Source organism: Urtica dioica, chromosome 10, assembly GCF_054948205.1.
Source record: "Urtica dioica subsp. dioica isolate 48M chromosome 10, U.dioica_male_clone48M_v1_H2, whole genome shotgun sequence".
NCBI classification, from domain to species: domain Eukaryota; kingdom Viridiplantae; phylum Streptophyta; class Magnoliopsida; order Rosales; family Urticaceae; genus Urtica; species Urtica dioica.
This window is the reverse complement of record NC_142765.1, coordinates 16974103-16991099: the sequence shown is the minus strand read 5'-3', so window position 1 is coordinate 16991099 and position 16997 is coordinate 16974103. Positions and strand designations below refer to the sequence as shown.

At 36.5% G+C, this 16997-nt stretch overlaps 1 protein-coding gene across 1 annotated transcript; it reads right to left on the bottom strand.

The window, feature by feature from the left end:
- Positions 1–12351: 12351 nt before the first annotated feature.
- LOC149383599 (iron-sulfur cluster assembly protein 1-like) lies at positions 12352–14890 on the bottom strand. Its single transcript, XM_089629499.1, has 3 exons — positions 14512–14890; positions 13038–13092; positions 12352–12679 (listed from the first exon to the last, which is right to left on the bottom strand). Exons 1-3 carry the CDS (start codon positions 14804–14806, stop codon positions 12550–12552), a joined length of 480 nt encoding a protein of 159 aa, XP_089485625.1. The 5' UTR covers positions 14807–14890; the 3' UTR covers positions 12352–12549.
- Positions 14891–16997: the final 2107 nt, after the last annotated feature.

Below are 16997 nucleotides of genomic sequence, written 5' to 3'. Positions count from 1 at the left end.
GCGAAATCTTTTAACCGACTAAGCAGCAGACCATTCAATCCGCTCCGCAGTATATTGAGCGAACTGAAAGCTCACCTTCAGCGAACTTAATTAATACATACAAATTGGGAGGAGTTCCTCATATATAACGAATGGATCCAGACTACTCCTACCGAACCTCATAAAACATACTATCATCCAGCTCGGAAGAATTTGTCCAATCCTACATAATGGCAGTCGAAATGAAAAGACTTAGCAAAAGTTTGAGAAATCATAAACATGCATAAAAGTCAAATTAAAACTCCGACCCCGGAGTCAAACAAAAGTAGAGCTCGGTGAAAACGACCCCACGGCCGAAATCATCAGAGCTAATAATTATTACAAAAAAAGGAAAAAAGCGTAGTAGTCTTGCCCAAAAACAAATGGGCCCATAATCATTCAAAACAAAAAACAAAACAATGGAAATTTACTAAGAACCCTCTCAGGCTCCGGACTCAGGGACGTCCTGGACGACCTCGGTCTCCTTAGGAATTCCCGCCATAGTCAGGCCAGCGTTCGAGCCGTACTGATCGATGTCCATCGCAACCGAGACATCCTCAAGGCCGCCTTCGGGAGAAACCCGCTCCGAGTACGGGGTGAAAGTCACATCTTCCGCACCTGCGAGGTCGGGGAGAGGCTCGGCAGACAAATCCGCGGTGAACTTGGCAATATCGTCCTTCGCCTCCTGAAGAACCTCGGGGGCATCGTCGAGCTCGCCAGCCACCACATCTTCCAGCGCCCCGGCCGCAGCACGAGCTGTGAGGTGAGCCTGGTATTTGGAGATAACGCTCCGATACTTCGCAGAGGCTGCCTTCCGGCCAGATCGAGTAGCCTGAACCTTGATCATTTTGGCGCTCTTCTGCAACTGGGCGATATGAGCATTAGCCCTCTTGAAGTCAGCAGCAGCTCGATTGGCAAAGGCACTTAAATCCTTGTTGCTCGATTCCAGCGAGGTAACCCAGTCCTGGTACTCCTCGATCTGCGATTGAGCAATGCTAAGCTGCCGCTCCTTTTCTTTCAACTCTGAACGAGCTGTTTGGGCCTCAACTCCAAGGTCGCGGAGCATCTTTTGATCAAGCCGAGCGTGCTTCAGCTTGTCTTCTTTCTTCGCCAGTTCGCCCTTGAGCCCGGTCACCTCTTCTTCCAGAGCTTTCACCTCGGCACTCCGCCCCCTCGAAGCCTCCAAAGATCGTTCCAGTTCACGAATCCTCTTCTCCGCCACTCGGATTTTGTGCTCATAAGCATAAACCCCCTTGTTGATCTCGGCTTGATACTTCGTTAAGACAAACACCAGATGAAATCAACAATGGTAAAAAGGAGGGGGGGGGGGATAATATATAACAACTCAAGAAGAATTGATACCTTCGTGGCCGCCATGGACATCCCCCTATAGATGTTGGCACCCCTCAGAGCCCTTACTTTGCCCAAAGGTGCGGTAGGGTACCTGATCTGCCTCATCAGGAAGGCTGACAAACTGCCATCCTCATAGATGGGATGGTTGCGCTCAAAGTGAATCACCACCTTATTCAGCTTCGAGTCGGATCTGGGCACCTCGTCAGGGGATGTGGGACCCGAAGAAGTCAGCTCACTGGGACCAGTCACCGCGCCCTTCTCCTTCGGAGCAGCATCCTTGGAGGGCAAGCTCCCTTCAGTATCCACTACCCCAGCACTCTTGGCAGATTCGATTGGAACAGCCGATTCTGGCAATTGGGCAGTCGCCTCGCCACCACTTCCCACAAAACCAACCTTCTCCTTCTTCTTTTTTGCAACCCGCCTCTCTCCTTTCTCTACCTCGTCGGCCGAGATGAAAACATCTTCCTTCGAATGCTTCTTTCCCTTGCTCTTCTTGGCCACGACCTCGACTTCGGGAGTCGGCTTAACCACTCCGGCTTTCCTCTTCACGACACTCACAGGCGATCGCAACGCCACCTCAGACTCAACCCGGACAGGTTGAGGACTCTTTTCAATGCGCCCCTCAACTTCAACGCTATCAGACGGACCAGGTGAGCTCGCCCTACGAGTAATCCTCATTCTCCATCGTTTGCTCTAGAACGGCCGAACTTTCGGTGGTTTGGAACACCTCGCCCTTCTGAGCATCCTTCTTGGCCTGACGAAGTCTTTTCTTCTCGGCCACGTAATCAACCTCGGCATCCATGTCACCTTCCTCACGATCCCCGCCTATAAAAATAAAAATAAATGAAGCATTCCAATGTAACACTTTCTGCAAGTCTGATCAAGCTTGAGTTTGTACTCACCAGGGACACCTCGATCAATCCTAAGACGGGTCCAATAACCGGACTCGACGAAGCGATCCAAGCTGAAGTATTTCCAATCCAAACTTCCAGTTCGCAATACCTCGAGTTTTTCCAGGAACTCGGCGTCGACCTTGGGCGCTGTTATTTTCGCTATAAAAAAAAAAAGCAAAAACGCACAGAAAACATACACAAGTAAAAAAAAAATATTTAACGTATCATAAGGGCAAATCCTAATTCTATACCCGGAGTAGTAGCCCACTCAAGGCGCAACCTTTGATGAAACGAGCCGACCGAATGCTCATTTATCTCGAAGAAAAATCTTCTCCGACCCCAGTGACTGTCTTTCTCAGGTAACCCTTCTAAAATACCTCGACCCACAGCATTAGCAAGATAAAATGTAACCGGGGTGAGTTTGGAGTTACGTTTAATATGACCCAAACGAACCAGGTCGGCCACCGTGAGCTCGACCTCGTTCTCCTTGGCTAAGGTAATCAACCCAGAGATTTTCCTAAGGAAATTGGGGCACATTTGGGGAATGGATATTTTTAAGGCTTCTAGGTATTCTAAAAGCAAAGGGTCCACAGGAAACCTAAGCCCGCAACCCTTGAAAAATATTTCATACACGCAACAATAGCCTGCAGAAGTGTCGGAGGCTGTAAATTCGGGGCTAGGGAGAGCCAAGGCCACGTTATGAGGGATATCGTATTCGTCGAAAAATTTGACGAGTTCGTCCTCAGAAACCGTGGTAGGTCCTCTGAGGTCCTTTGAAATTTCATCGAGTTTCTCTGGGGTGCTTTGGATAGACATCTAAGAAATTGGTCTAAGAAAATTCTTGAGTAACCCGGTCGAAAGCCGAGGTAAACTGGTAAGGAGAACGCCTAGAGAGATAAGCTCTGACGAAAATAAGAAAAAATAGAGAGAGAGAAATGAAACGAAAGATACCTGATTTTGAATCTTTGGGGGATTAAAAACGAATGAATCGATTGGAATGCGAAAAGCCCTATTTATTAATAATAATGGAGTGTCAATTTCGTTTCAAATTCCACTCAAGTAGGAATCTTAACTGACTCGGCCTGGAAAAGTGAAAGTCAGTTTGACACCTGCCATTATGAACGTTATGACTACAACACGTGGACATACGAGTTCGGAATTCAGTTCGGATCATAAAAAAATATATATTCTATTAACTCGGGCTTAGAAATTTAAAGCATACTTAATATTCACATAAATTAAATATACTTTGGGGGACTTATTGTGGGTACTAGAATATAACCCTATAATTTGGGCATTTCCCCAGAAGCCCGATTTAAATTTTGGGTCTCGATTGATTAATAAGATCTAACCACGCCCGGCCCGCTCGGATCTAGATCACACGGACAGAACCAGCCCTCAGCATCCACCCCGTCAGCTCGAAAGAAGCGGTCTTCAAGCTGACCACTTCATGAGTCCGGAAGAAGCGGTCTCCAAGCTGACCACCTCATGAGTCCAGAAGAAGCGGTCTTCATACTGAATCTTCGTGAGAACAGGCCAAACCACTCCGCACGTAGCATCGCAGAATGCTCCAGACCGACCACGTGTCCACCAGATCAATGGCAGAAGAGCAACGATCTCACCTATAAATAAAGGACGAAGCAGATTTCGCAGGGACGTGATTCTATATTTTTGAGATATATATTTAATATTCTGTATTCCAAAAAAAAATATGATATTGCTTTGTACTCGATTGAAATCAATAATAAAAGAAGTTATTTTCCAGTCTATTTTCCGCTATTATTCTCACTACTCATCATAATTCTTTTGAAATTCAATTCTAATTACGACGAATTCTTGAGATCCACATCATACAAATAAAATGATATACTTAATATAATATATATAGTTTCGTGATTGTTGAGGAACAGATTTCGACATCAACAATATCCCTTGATATATCAGTTAAATTAAAATTTCGGTATCGGTATCGATGTTGGTATTTTAATCCTTGGGTACTAGTAGTAGTAATAGTATAACCAAATACCAATTAGTCTTAATTGTATTTTGGGAGCTTGTATATACAATGCATATTTGTAAGGACGGGGTATTAACGTAAATGTACACGGTCTCTTGCATATTAATATAGGTGGGGAATCGATTGAGTGACTTATCTGAAGGTTCGAAAGTTTTTCTACAAAGCCAAGTCGACCAAAAGGTTTGACTTTTCCGTAAAGAAATAATTTTTCGGTTGGTTAACTATTCCATCCTCTGTCTTTAATCGTCACTATTTGATTTTCCGATTCCATGTATTATTTTGATCGCTGAATTGTTCTTTCTTCTTTTCTTTATATTGTTTTCATTCGGTTTCTTTTTTCAGTGCTCATACAATTGACTCTTTCCATTTACATTCTGTATTGGAAATTACTTTCATTTCCGTACTTGAACTCTTGAGCGCCCAAGATTCCTTTTCAATCGCTTCTTTGGTTTTCGTTTTCAGTGGAATTATGATAGTTAGTTGACCAGCTTCAAATGACGGATAGCAATCCGAGTCAAGTTGGGGTTAGCGATAAATGGAAGTCTCGATTTCCACAATTTTCTCGTCACATGAATATCATGTCTCTGTAAGTTTTTGAGACGATCATACTTTCTAGTTTCTAAATCATTGAACTGATGTGTGAGCTTTGATAGCTCAATTTTTTTTTTCTTTGTATCACTTTCTGTCTAAAGAGTCTCGATAAAAGTTTTAGTCACTAATTCAAGTTTTCTTGGGAAAGATACATTGGGGTTTCTCAATTCTGTCTAGCATTAGAACTATTGATTAAAAAAATCCCGAGATTACGGGACTAAAGAGTTGTGTACCGCTTAAAGAGCTATTGTGGTATATAAGGCTGCACATTTAGTCCCCGGAGCTTCAAACCAGCGAAATGAACTCGCAATAATGGAAGAGTTTTAGACTTTCAATGAAGCCACAAGCGAGGTGATTTTCAAAAGTCCGCATCCATATTAATATTTCTTCGAATTTCTGAACATTTTTTTTCTACAGACTATCCCAATAGTTGTATTTCTTGTGAAAGTTGGATTATTTATGTGCTATAGCAATGAAAAGAGATAATGTTGGTATTTGGCTGACATGGACCTCCCAGAGCGCGCAAGAATCAGTCCCTCCAATTGGTCAGAACCCGGTTCAAACTAATCACACGCTCAAAAACACGACTCCTTTGGTGGGTCAAGACTCATCCTCCAAAGTTCAACACCAAGCCCAAAGACCCAATTTTGATGCACCATCAAGTATGTTATGTTATCTTTACCCATATGCTTAATTTGGTATACTTGCTGTGAAACTTGTGTTCACGTGTCGGCTTTTTACTTCTGTAGTTTTAGGGCGGTCAAGAGGATTTGGTCGGGGATATGTGCTTTCGCAACAGGTAACTACATGTAGTTATGCTTCATTGATTACGCCAAAAAAGTCCTTTTTTTCTTTGTATTTTTGTCAGCATTGTTGTCTTCACCAATTCTTATAGTATGGCAGGTGTGCAAAGAGCTACAATCTTCGGAGAAAATCTTAAATCCACCTTCAATGCCTAGGCGACAATCAATCCCTCAGACCCCAGCTCAGAATTGGTCTTAAAATCCCCATCGAATAGGCTCTCCAGTGGGTCAAGGCTCAATTAAGAACTCGGATCAGACTAGCACGCTCGAAAACACAGCACGTCTCGTACAAAAAAATCGAGCCCTTGCTAAGAGTAAGAGTAACCTTTTATGTTCAAAACATTAGTCTCTTTTTTTTTTGTAAAGAACTCAAAACATTAGTCTCAGAAGGTATAATATGTTGTTTCGCTAGATGATGAGTCCTCAGAAGGTATAATATGTTGTTTCGCTAGATAAATAAATGTTCTCCGTCATTTGAGATTAACACCACCATAGCATTGTTTTTTTTTCCTTTCTTTTGTAGATTGAACAGATGAAGAAAATATACTTACATCATATATACATTATGTACTGGAACTACACTGAAAGAAAAAAGCACGTACGTAGATTTATGGAGTGGAATATATATTTGTTGTAAAGAGTAAACTTAAGAAGGCCTGTTTTTCTTTCACTTCCTCAGGCACTGGCTAAGCTAGAGTTATGGTTAGAGAAATCGGTGTTTTTTTGTCCAAACTAGAGGGTTTTATGAGATTGTTACTGAATACAAACTTGGGCAATATGATGCCTGTTAGAATGTGAACATAATATTGGGTAGTTATTATAGAATGTGAACGTAATATTGGGTAGTTATTAGAATAGAATATTATGTATTTATTGTAATTCATTTCTTTCTTTTACATTTCTTGTCTAAACTTGTATAAATACCCATTACGTGAATGAGAACAACACCTTGATTTGCTTTCCAAAACAGGAAAATTAGGTACCAGAACATGCAGTGCCCCAATGACTCCCAACATGCAGCTTACTAAGGAGGGAGAACCAATGGATGATCCTGAAAGATATAGAAGATTGGTCGGCAAGTTGAACTACCTCACCGTTACTCGTCCAGACATTGCATACTCCGTCAGCATAGTAAGTCAATTCTTGGCGTCCCCGATAGTTGATCATTGGGCAGCATTGGAACAGATCTTGAGTTACTTGAAAGGAGCACCAGGACGTGGAATCCTATACTCAAATCATGGTCATAATCGGATTGAATGCTTCACAGATGCAGGCTATGGAGGGTCTAAGATAGACAGAAGATCAACTACTGGATATTGCGTATTTTTTGGAGGAAACTTGGTCTCATGGAAGAGCAAGAAGCAACATGTCGTATCAAGATCAAGTGCGGAGTCGGAATACAGAGCGATGGCCCAAGGAACATGAGAGATAATGTGGATACAACAGCTATTGACTGAATTAAGCTTCAACGTCACTTTGCTAGCAACATTATGGTGCGACAATCAAGCTGCCATCCATATCGCATCCAACCCAGTTTTTCACAAGAGAACAAAACATATTGAGATCGACTGTCACTTTGTTCGCGAAAAGATTCAACAAGGCTTGATTTCCACCTCATATATAAAAACATGCGATCAAATAAGAGACATTTTCACGAAGGCACTTAATGGGGTTCGGGTCGAATATTTTTGTAACAAGCTGGGCATGATTAACATATATTCTCCAGCTTGAGGGGGAGTGTTAGAATGTGAACATAATATTGGGTAGTGAATGTGAACGTAATATTGGGTAGTTATTAGAATAGAATATTATGTATTTATTGTAATTCATTTCTTTCTTTTACATTTCTTGTCTAAACTTGTATAAATACCCATTACGTGAATGAAAACAACACAACTTTTTCTCTCCAAAACCTCTCTGATTACAATGCCGAAGGAGCATTTGGAAGCCTATGAGAGAGAAATGTCCAAAATCATCACTACATATGGTGGGCAAAAGATGTTTGAGTGAACTCGCAGCTTTGTCACTCAAGTATCTATATATGTACATTTTTTTATCGAAATATCTGAATATGTACAAGCAACTGAATTCTTGTCTTTATCTCCTTTTTTTTGCTGGAAGCCGCTGAAGTCTCTTTAAAATTGAAGGTTTGTTATTTCATGGCCGTACTGAAACACTATTTGTCTATAACGTACAAGAGAGAAGGTTAGTTATAAGAATTTTGCTTTAGACCTTGATTATCTGATAGTGTTTGTTAAATCTAATATCTTATTTCCTTTTGGAACCTTTTATTTTTCGGATCCGATGAAGGAATTGTTTATATCTACGTTTATCGGTTTATTATGGGATTTGGAGGGGAACTTTTCTATGCCCGAGTCTTATATCTAATTTATTGTTTATCTGAAATTGATCAATATACATTGTTCCCGTGGCATTGAACCTGAATTTTTTATTCCTGCTTTAACCCTATATATATTGTTTTGTAATAAGCAATTCAACTACGATTTGATTTCTGAAATTAAATCTTACTTGATATATAGCAACATATTTTTTTTAATCTTGTTTCATTTTTCGTTTAACAAAATTATACGTACATTTACGTAAATCACACAAACTCAGTGCATTAACAAAATATACGTACATTAACAAGTTTTAACCCAATAACTATGGAATTATTTTCGTAATTATTAAGACAATAACATCATACACCAATGAAAAACATTGAGACAAAAACCCAATAATAGAATTATCAACATATACACAAGTTAACAGAATACACAGAAACTTACAAGTATAACCCAAGAACAAATATACATAAATAACAAGTTTTCAATTCAGTGAATTAACAATATACACACAACAAATTAACAAAAATATACACAAACTAACAAAACAAGTTCCCCATAGAACACGAACGAAAACAATACTGACAAACATGAACGAACAAAAACAACACTAACAAACACTAACAATTATTTTCGAAATCCCTATTTTTATTTTAGAAATCTTTACAACAACCCTAGACTTACAAATAATTTGGATTCAAGAAAATCTCAATTCGTCCTATTTCAATCATCAAGATTTTTTTTCCCTCTAGTTGGTCAATGCTAGTCGCGCCGTTCGTCAAGATCCAGGTTTAAATTTTTATAATATTTTTACTAAGTTTTTTTTTTCTTTTTTGTTTTAGGAGACAGTGTTTGAAGATTAGAAGTTGAATTTGGATTCAAGAAAATCTCAATTCGTCCTATTTCAATCATCAAGATTTTTTTTCCCTCTAGTTGGTCAATGCTAGTCGCGCCGTTCGTCAAGATCCAGGTTTAAATTTTGGGAAGTGTAGCGAAATAGCCAAAATGAAACTATGAAATTTGTTTTTAGCCTATGTTTCACAATTTTTAGGGAAATAGCCAACAAACTTATGTGGCAATAATTAATGTCTGATTTACCTTTATTTATTAACAAATTCGTCACTTTCTCTCTCTTACTTTTTTCCTACATTTTTTTTTTACATAAAAACTTCAAAAAACCATATCTATCTCATATGAACTTGAAATTGAGTGATTCCAAATCCTACGGATTCGTGACGCCGAGATCTTCAAAAATAGATCCATTGTGTTTGATGAAAAATCATGTTTAATACCATAGATGTAGAAAAATCACGTTATTACCTTAAATATGGAAATAACTGAAATTTTTTGAAATTATCAAAAAAATAAATGGAAACGTAACTATGATACATTAAATATAATTTTTCATCAAACACAATGGGTCTATTTTTGAAGATCTCGACGCCACGAATTTGTAGGATCTGAAATCACTCAATTTCGAGTTCGTATGAGAAAGATATGAATTTTTGAAGTTTTGATACAAAAAAAATTATTTGAAAAAAATAGGAGAGAGAAAGTGACGAATTTGTTAATAAATAAGGCCAAATCAGACCTTAATTATTGCCACATAAGTCATTTGGCTATATCCCTAAAAATTGTCAAACATAGGCTAGATCCAAATACCGTTACCGTTACCGTTCCGAGCCTTCGAATTTACTGGTAACCGCCCGTACCGTAAAGGAATACCGGGGGAAGCGAGAAAAAAAAAGGAAACCGGTACCGTTGAACTTACCGTTACCGTAGAGGAATGCCGTCAAATACCGGTATTTACCGAGGGGAATTCAGAAAAGAAATATACAAAAAAAACATACAAAGTACGTAGGATAAAACAAGTCACAAAATTTCTTCATAAATCAATAAACAAGTTCATCATAACCTTAATCATCACTAACTAATCACAAAATTATCAAATAATTCGGATTAAATCCAAAAAAATTACAAACATCAACACAAAATTTCTAAAATTAAAAACAAGTCACAAATTTATTCATAAATCAATAAACAAGTTCATCATAAACCTTAATCATCACTAACTAATCACAAAATTATCAAATAATTCGGATTAAATCCAAAAAAATTACAAACATCAACACAAAATTTCTAAAATTAAAAACAAGTCACAAAATATCTTCATAAATCAATAAACCACTTCATCATAACCTTAATCATCACTAAATAATCAAAAAATTACCAAATAATTCGGATTAATTACAAAAAATTAGAATCATGAACACAAACCTTAAATCAACACTACATTTAAGTTCACAACTATCAATTTATACTTAATCTTCAAAAATTATCAAGAAATTTCAAGTTTTAAACTCAAAATCATCAAAAAATAAAATTTGGCCGGGAAGTGGACCGGGAAACGGGTTACCGGCGGGATCTGGGAAGATTTGGCCTTCGTCGCGTCGGGAAATGGGCGGGACGGCGGGATCCGGTCGGAAAGCTGGCAAAAATGGTCTGGGTCGCGACGGTTTTCCCGGAACCACCGGAAAGTTCCGGTTTTGGTGGTTCCGGTGCCGGGGAGCTCCAAAAAGGGGGAACCGGACCGGTTCCCGTCCGGTTCCCCCGGTTTTTAAATCCTTGGTTTAAAGTGGCCTACTTACTTACAAATCTCTTAAATTTTTATAATATTTTTACTAAGTTTTTTTTTTCTTTTTTGTTTTAGGAGACAGTGTTTGAAGATTAGAAGTTGAATTTGTGTTCTTTATTTAAGGAAAATGGGTCATAAATCTCGCTTTTCTATTAAAAGATATCCGTGCCATTTTGTTTATACTTGCTATACATATGTGATTTTTTTAAAATATATTTTATTTATTAATTATGTGTAATATTTAGTGTGAATAATAATAAATTATTTAAAAATATATTTATAAAAAATTTAAAAATTATTTAAACTTCATTACACATATAGTACAACATTTTTCTTGAGAATAAATAATACACCATTAAAAAACATAAATATGAAAATTACATATTATTAATTGAATGAATTACTATAAAAATAAAATTACATAAAAAAAATTAGCATACTAAATTATTTAAGTTCTATTGAATTAAATAGTAAGCTCTAAACAATTAAAAGATCATCATTAAAGATAGGGTAACTAAAATATGTGTTTTTTTTTTATCATAGATTATGAAATAATTAGATTATAATAATGATCAAAGATTTAATATAATCTTGACTCCAAATGAACAGTGTTGCATCAAATCGTGTAACATTGTTCATTTGGTGTCAACATTATATCAAATATAGAGTTTTAGAGTTCTCCATTGGTTATGTTCTTACATTTGAAAAGCGCTTTTAATTTTTGCAAAAATATGTTTTATCCCAAATAATCAAGCTTTTCAAAAACAATTAATTGATTAACTAAGCCACAAAAATTTTAATATTTGCAAAATAGTATACCATTTGTAAATTTTAAGTAAATAGTCATCATGGTGATGTGACATTGTTTGGACGTTTTTAGCATTCCATTTATATTTGTGGAGATTGATGGTTATTTGCAATTATTAACGAATATTTACAACTATTAATGTCTTTTTGGCTTTGTTAATAAAATCTCGTTGCTATTTACTTAAAATATATCAAAGGTTGGTTATATGGCAAAACTTGAGTTTCATATGATTATATATTTAAAAAAATCCATTTAAAAAGGCCAAAAACACGCACAGCGTTGTAGACGGTTTAAAAAAAATTAATATAAATCTTAAAGAGTTTTTTATAGGAACTTTTAACCATTAAAAACTTTTAACCATTGATTAACATTAATGAAAGCCAAAAAAACAAAAAAATCAGTTTTTTTTTTTTTTTTGAGAAGGGACGGTAAGAGTACATGATATATCAAAAATGTAATTGCATATGGCACTATAGACCAAAATTATATGATTTAGTACAAGAACATTGACCAAAATGAGGATAAATCCTCCACCTGTAACGGAACATACATTTTTGCAACCCATACCCAAGACCTCTCAACCGAACCGAAGTATGTATGATAATGATATTATCAGTAGACCAACCTATCTAACCACTCAAAACCTGATCTTTGTTACAAAGAATGGAATGGAATGTTGATGAACTAAAAATAATAGAACAGAAAGGAAGGAAAAAAATGATTCATTGTTTGTTTTTGCAAAAAATATAGAACTAGTACTTCTTTCAAGGATAAATTAAACATTTATCGAATGCACTAAACAAATATTCTCTAATCTTAACAAAAAACAAAAAAAACAAAACAGTTATAAATCACAATACAGTGATCAAAGCATGGAATAACCAGCAGTAATAAAACTCGTAAACTTTACCATCAAAATGATAACATGATGGACAACTGTTTTCTACACTTTTTTTGAAGGCAATACATTCATATAATAATATAAGAAAAGCATTCATAGTTGTAACAAACAACCTGTAACATCTGTCATTATTTTTTTATACACAACCAGAGAAGTCAAGCACTGATAACAGTCTCTAGAGCGGCTTACTCCGGAGAAGCCGTAGAGTTCGCGCGCTTGGATTCGTAGTCTTTCACAGCTGCTTTGATCGCATCCTCGGCAAGCATGCTACAATGGAGCTTCACCGGTGGGAGCGAAAGATGCTTCGCAATCTCTCTGCACAAACAAATAATATTATATTAATTAATAATAACAAAAACAACAAAACTACTAGGAAAAATTAATTAAGAATAGCAAAATTTCGGGATATGCGAACTAATCAGATTAATTGTTTGTACAGTGATCATCAAATCTGGATTGAGTTAGTATGATTTTAAGGGTGGTTAGACACCTTTACGTGTGATAATTATTGACACAAAAGCTATATGAGAGCTAAGTCGGTGTTCAGAAAAATTGTACCAAGCTCTGAGTAACACAATGAAGATTTTATAGATAGCAAAATAAAGACAAGCAACGATTAAAACTCAATATTGATTTCAAATGATAACAAAAATCAAAGTTGAGAGAAGCTTACGTGTTTTTTATTGTTACAATTTCCTCCATCTGTTTTCCTTTCACCCACTCGGTAGCTGAAAGAAGAAAAAATCCCATGAATCATTTACATAATATTAGAGCTTATAAGTTACAAGAAACATACTGTGTACTTCACACATTTATCTCCAACACCATGTAAAAAGCTTGATTTATTAGCCTTAGGTTGTCATTGTGTAAGAAGAAAGTTAGATGAAAAGAAAATATCTATGGTGACCTGTTGTACCAAGTACCAACTAATATCTAACTTCAAATGGAAAAACATGGAAGGAAAAAAGTGAGTAGGGTAACAAAATGGACCAAATAACAGAAACAGAATATGCCTTTGCTTGAAGACCAACTGAAAGATTACATATCCATAGACATTAATAAAAATAAAGCAACTCTCCAAACCCAAGGCAATCTACATGCTGGGAAGACTTGAGGAAATCGGGATTTGACAAGAGATTATATTAAAGAGCTCCCGAAGGAAGAAAATAAAGGGTTACAAAAGGGGTTGGCTCATTCGCACCCTGTTCATCTCAGATTAATCGAATACTATTTCCACCCTATCAAAAGTTCTTGTGATTCTAGGTTTTACAACAACAAAAAAACCCTTATCCGAGAGGGGATATGGTCGGAATTTGAAGAGGATGAAAATTTGCACTTCTAAGAAACTAGAATGAACAAACAATAGTATTACTATCATAAAGTCATGGAGCTGAACATGCAAGTTCAGTCACTAGTTTAGAAGATAATGAACAATACACAAGTGACAGGTTATCTCTACATACGAAACTAGTGTTGCAAAAAAAGCTCAAATGTCTAAATATCATCAAACATCTGACGCAGTAGCACACTTGACAAACCAACAAAATATTTCAATGATATAACTCAGCTCGCTATAAGAAAAAAGCTAAAAATTACAAAATTTTGATTTCGAATCTGAGTTTTCTATTATCCCAGTGTTTAGAGTATCATAAAGCATCCAAACGTGACTCGATGTCATGAACACAGCAAGATCAAATCAAAATAAACAGATAAAATCATCACAAGTTCGCAACAAAAAGCCATTTATTCATCGCCCGCCAACCAAATCAATAAGCAATCCAAAGGGCATTATCAAGCTACTAAGAACTAATTTAAAATTCCTTCTAAGCGTTTCCCATATCAGTCTCTTCTTTTTTTTCTCTCAAATCATTCCTCGTCCCAACGTATTCTCGTATATCACTATAGAAAATAAATACACTAATGAATTCAACGACCTCAACGATTCTTTGCCAAACAGACAGCTGAAATCTCAAATTTAAAAAATTCAATCCACGAACGAACCATGGACAGACAAAACCAATTCCTCAAAAACAGTCTACATGATTACTCGCCAACACAGCTCGAAACCCAAAATTTCAACCAATCGAAGGCAAAAATTCCTAAAATAGCTCAAATAACCACACAAAAAAAAAATACCAAATACGAACCTACGGACGACGATGCGATCGCCGAGCCACAACCGAAGGTCTTGAAGCAAGCATCGACGATCTTCCCGGTGCTATCATCGACCTTGATCTGAAGCTTCATCACATCGCCGCAAGCCGGAGCTCCGACGAGACCCGTCCCGACCGTCGGATCGTTCTTGTCGAACGAACCGACGTTTCTAGGGTTGTTGTAGTGATCGACAACCCTCTCGTGGTACGAACGCACCGCCGAGGACTGGACGGCAGGTGAATGCCACGTCAGCCTCTCGGCCATCCTCTTCGAGCAAAGCCTCAACATCGCGAGCTTTTTCGTGTTTCTAGGGTTTAGGAATATCTGAATGTCGTGTTGCAAAGAGCGATTCAATTCAATGACGCAGTGTTTCGTTTTAAGGATAATTTTTTGGAGGCGGTGGAGTTAAACGGTGATATGACACGTGTAAGGTCGAGATTGATTTGCTCTCCCAAATAACCGGAGAGACATCTCATGAGTCACCAGTAGAAACGCGCTCAATATATCCGATAAAAAAAAGGATAAATTACATAAATGCCCCCTGAACTTTTGACCATTTAACAACGTGATCCCTATTTTTATTTTTTCTTACAGCGTCGCCCTTGAACTTTGACAATCTTACAAACTTAGTCCTTCCGTCTATTTTTCTCAACAATCCATCCATTTTTTTCCCATGTGATTAGCATGTGACTATTTAAACAGGGACAAAATTGTAAAATAACAAAAAATATTGATTTTATAATTATTTAATATTATTAAAAATTATTATTTATTATATAACAAATAAATAAAAATAAAATAATTATGTAAAATATGAATTTTTAATAAAAATGAATTGTAAAAATGAATTATTATTTATTATTAATTTTCTATTATCGTGAAAAAAAAGTATAATGGAAATGTATAAAAAAAAATATTAAAAAAATACAACAAACAAAATGAAAAATGAAATTTTTTAATTTTAATTTATTAATTTTAAATATAAAATAATTAAATAAAGGATATATAGGTAATTTTAAATATTCAAGTTATTACACAAGTTAAAATAGACGGAATATACTCCCAAAATTTGACGGAAGGACTAAGTTTGTAAGATTGTCAAAGTTCAAGGGCGACGCTGTAAGAAAAATAAAAGTAGGGACCACGTTGTTGTTGTCAATGGTGCCCACAAGAAGAGTTGTAATATTTATGTTATGCATTTGATGTAATAAAGTCTCATGAAGACTCTTGCTTGTAATTGCTTATCCATTAATAAAAAGTTGAAACGTTCATTCAATCTTCCTTGTTTGTAGCTTTATGATAAAACATTAGTCTTTAGTCCATAAACAAACTAAACAACTTACGAAGAGACAAATGTAGATTTGCATGAACAAACTCTTCGTAGTTTGCTTAAAACGATATATTCGCAATCTAAGGATCAAAGGACTATTGACCTCAGTACGATTGTTAGAAGAATCTATGATGTCTGGTTATGAGGCATTGAGAGTTAGAGACTCTATAGTTCTTCTAGGTATCTTCCGAAGTTACTGAATTGACCAGTGCACTTCTAGAGACAAGATAAGAACAAACCATTTAACCTCTTATGTCTCGAAGTCACTACGTATGAATTACTTCATGCTTACCTTAATCCTGAAATGAGACATGTCATTTCACACCTTAGTATTCTCATTTGAGAAAGTCAGAGTTCGGACTCACTATGTTATTCCGAACAGGGCCTATTGGTGAAGTACTAAGTTGTGAGAATGTCGTGAGTAACTTTGTGAAGTTCTCATAGATATGGAATTCATGTACAAGATTGCTGAAATGCAATGTATGTCACCTCATGCTTTGTTCCTTGGAGTGTGAATAAATGAACTGGCCAGTGTCCAAATTGAGTCCTGACTCTTTTGGATGAAACAATGTGACTTGTTAGCTCCTCGTCAATACATTGTTTCTAACTTATTCACAAGCGACAAAGAAGTTGAGGAAATAACAGCTAGAAGGGTAAAATGGTAATTTAGTAAATCTCGACTAGCTGATGACATTCATGAAGGGTAAACATAGATAATATTCAGTGGACCCTCTCATTATAATTAGGTGAATTCTTGAGTAAAAAATAAATTCATTTGAACCGAGAGATTTTCAGTGTCAGCTCTTTAGTGGAGTCAGTTGGCATTAAGCTAAACTTGGAAAAAGTTTGTGAACTTTTGAGTCCAAGTGTTTAGCTCAAGCTTTGTTCATTTGGGTCCATGAGGTCACTGTCACGAATCACATCGATAGGAATAGTTAAACTGGAAGCTAAGTCAAAACGAGAACGAAAATTGTCAAAAGGGTATTCTTGTCTTTTGAGACATAGGATGAAATGGATGTCAATAAATTTTTTTGACAAGTTCATTTGATGACTTAATGTCACTCGGCCATAACTTGATTATTGGGCCTTGTGAATTAATTTCATTTCATAAGAATTTTATTGAAAATTCTTGATGGGCTTTTCTCATGT

What these genes read in the sequence shown, in the direction of transcription:
- LOC149383599 (XM_089629499.1), bottom strand. Translation starts at nt 14,806, where the DNA reads ATGTTGAGGCTTTGCTCGAAGAGGATGGCCGAGAGGCTGACGTGGCAT. An exon ending in GATCGCATCGTCGTCCGTAG is followed by an intron (nt 13,093 to 14,511) that starts GTTCGTATTTGG and finishes TTCTTCTTTCAG; the next exon opens with CTACCGAGTGGGTGAAAGGA. An exon ending in ATTGTAACAATAAAAAACAC is followed by an intron (nt 12,680 to 13,037) that starts GTAAGCTTCTCT and finishes TTGTTTGTGCAG; the next exon opens with AGAGATTGCGAAGCATCTTT.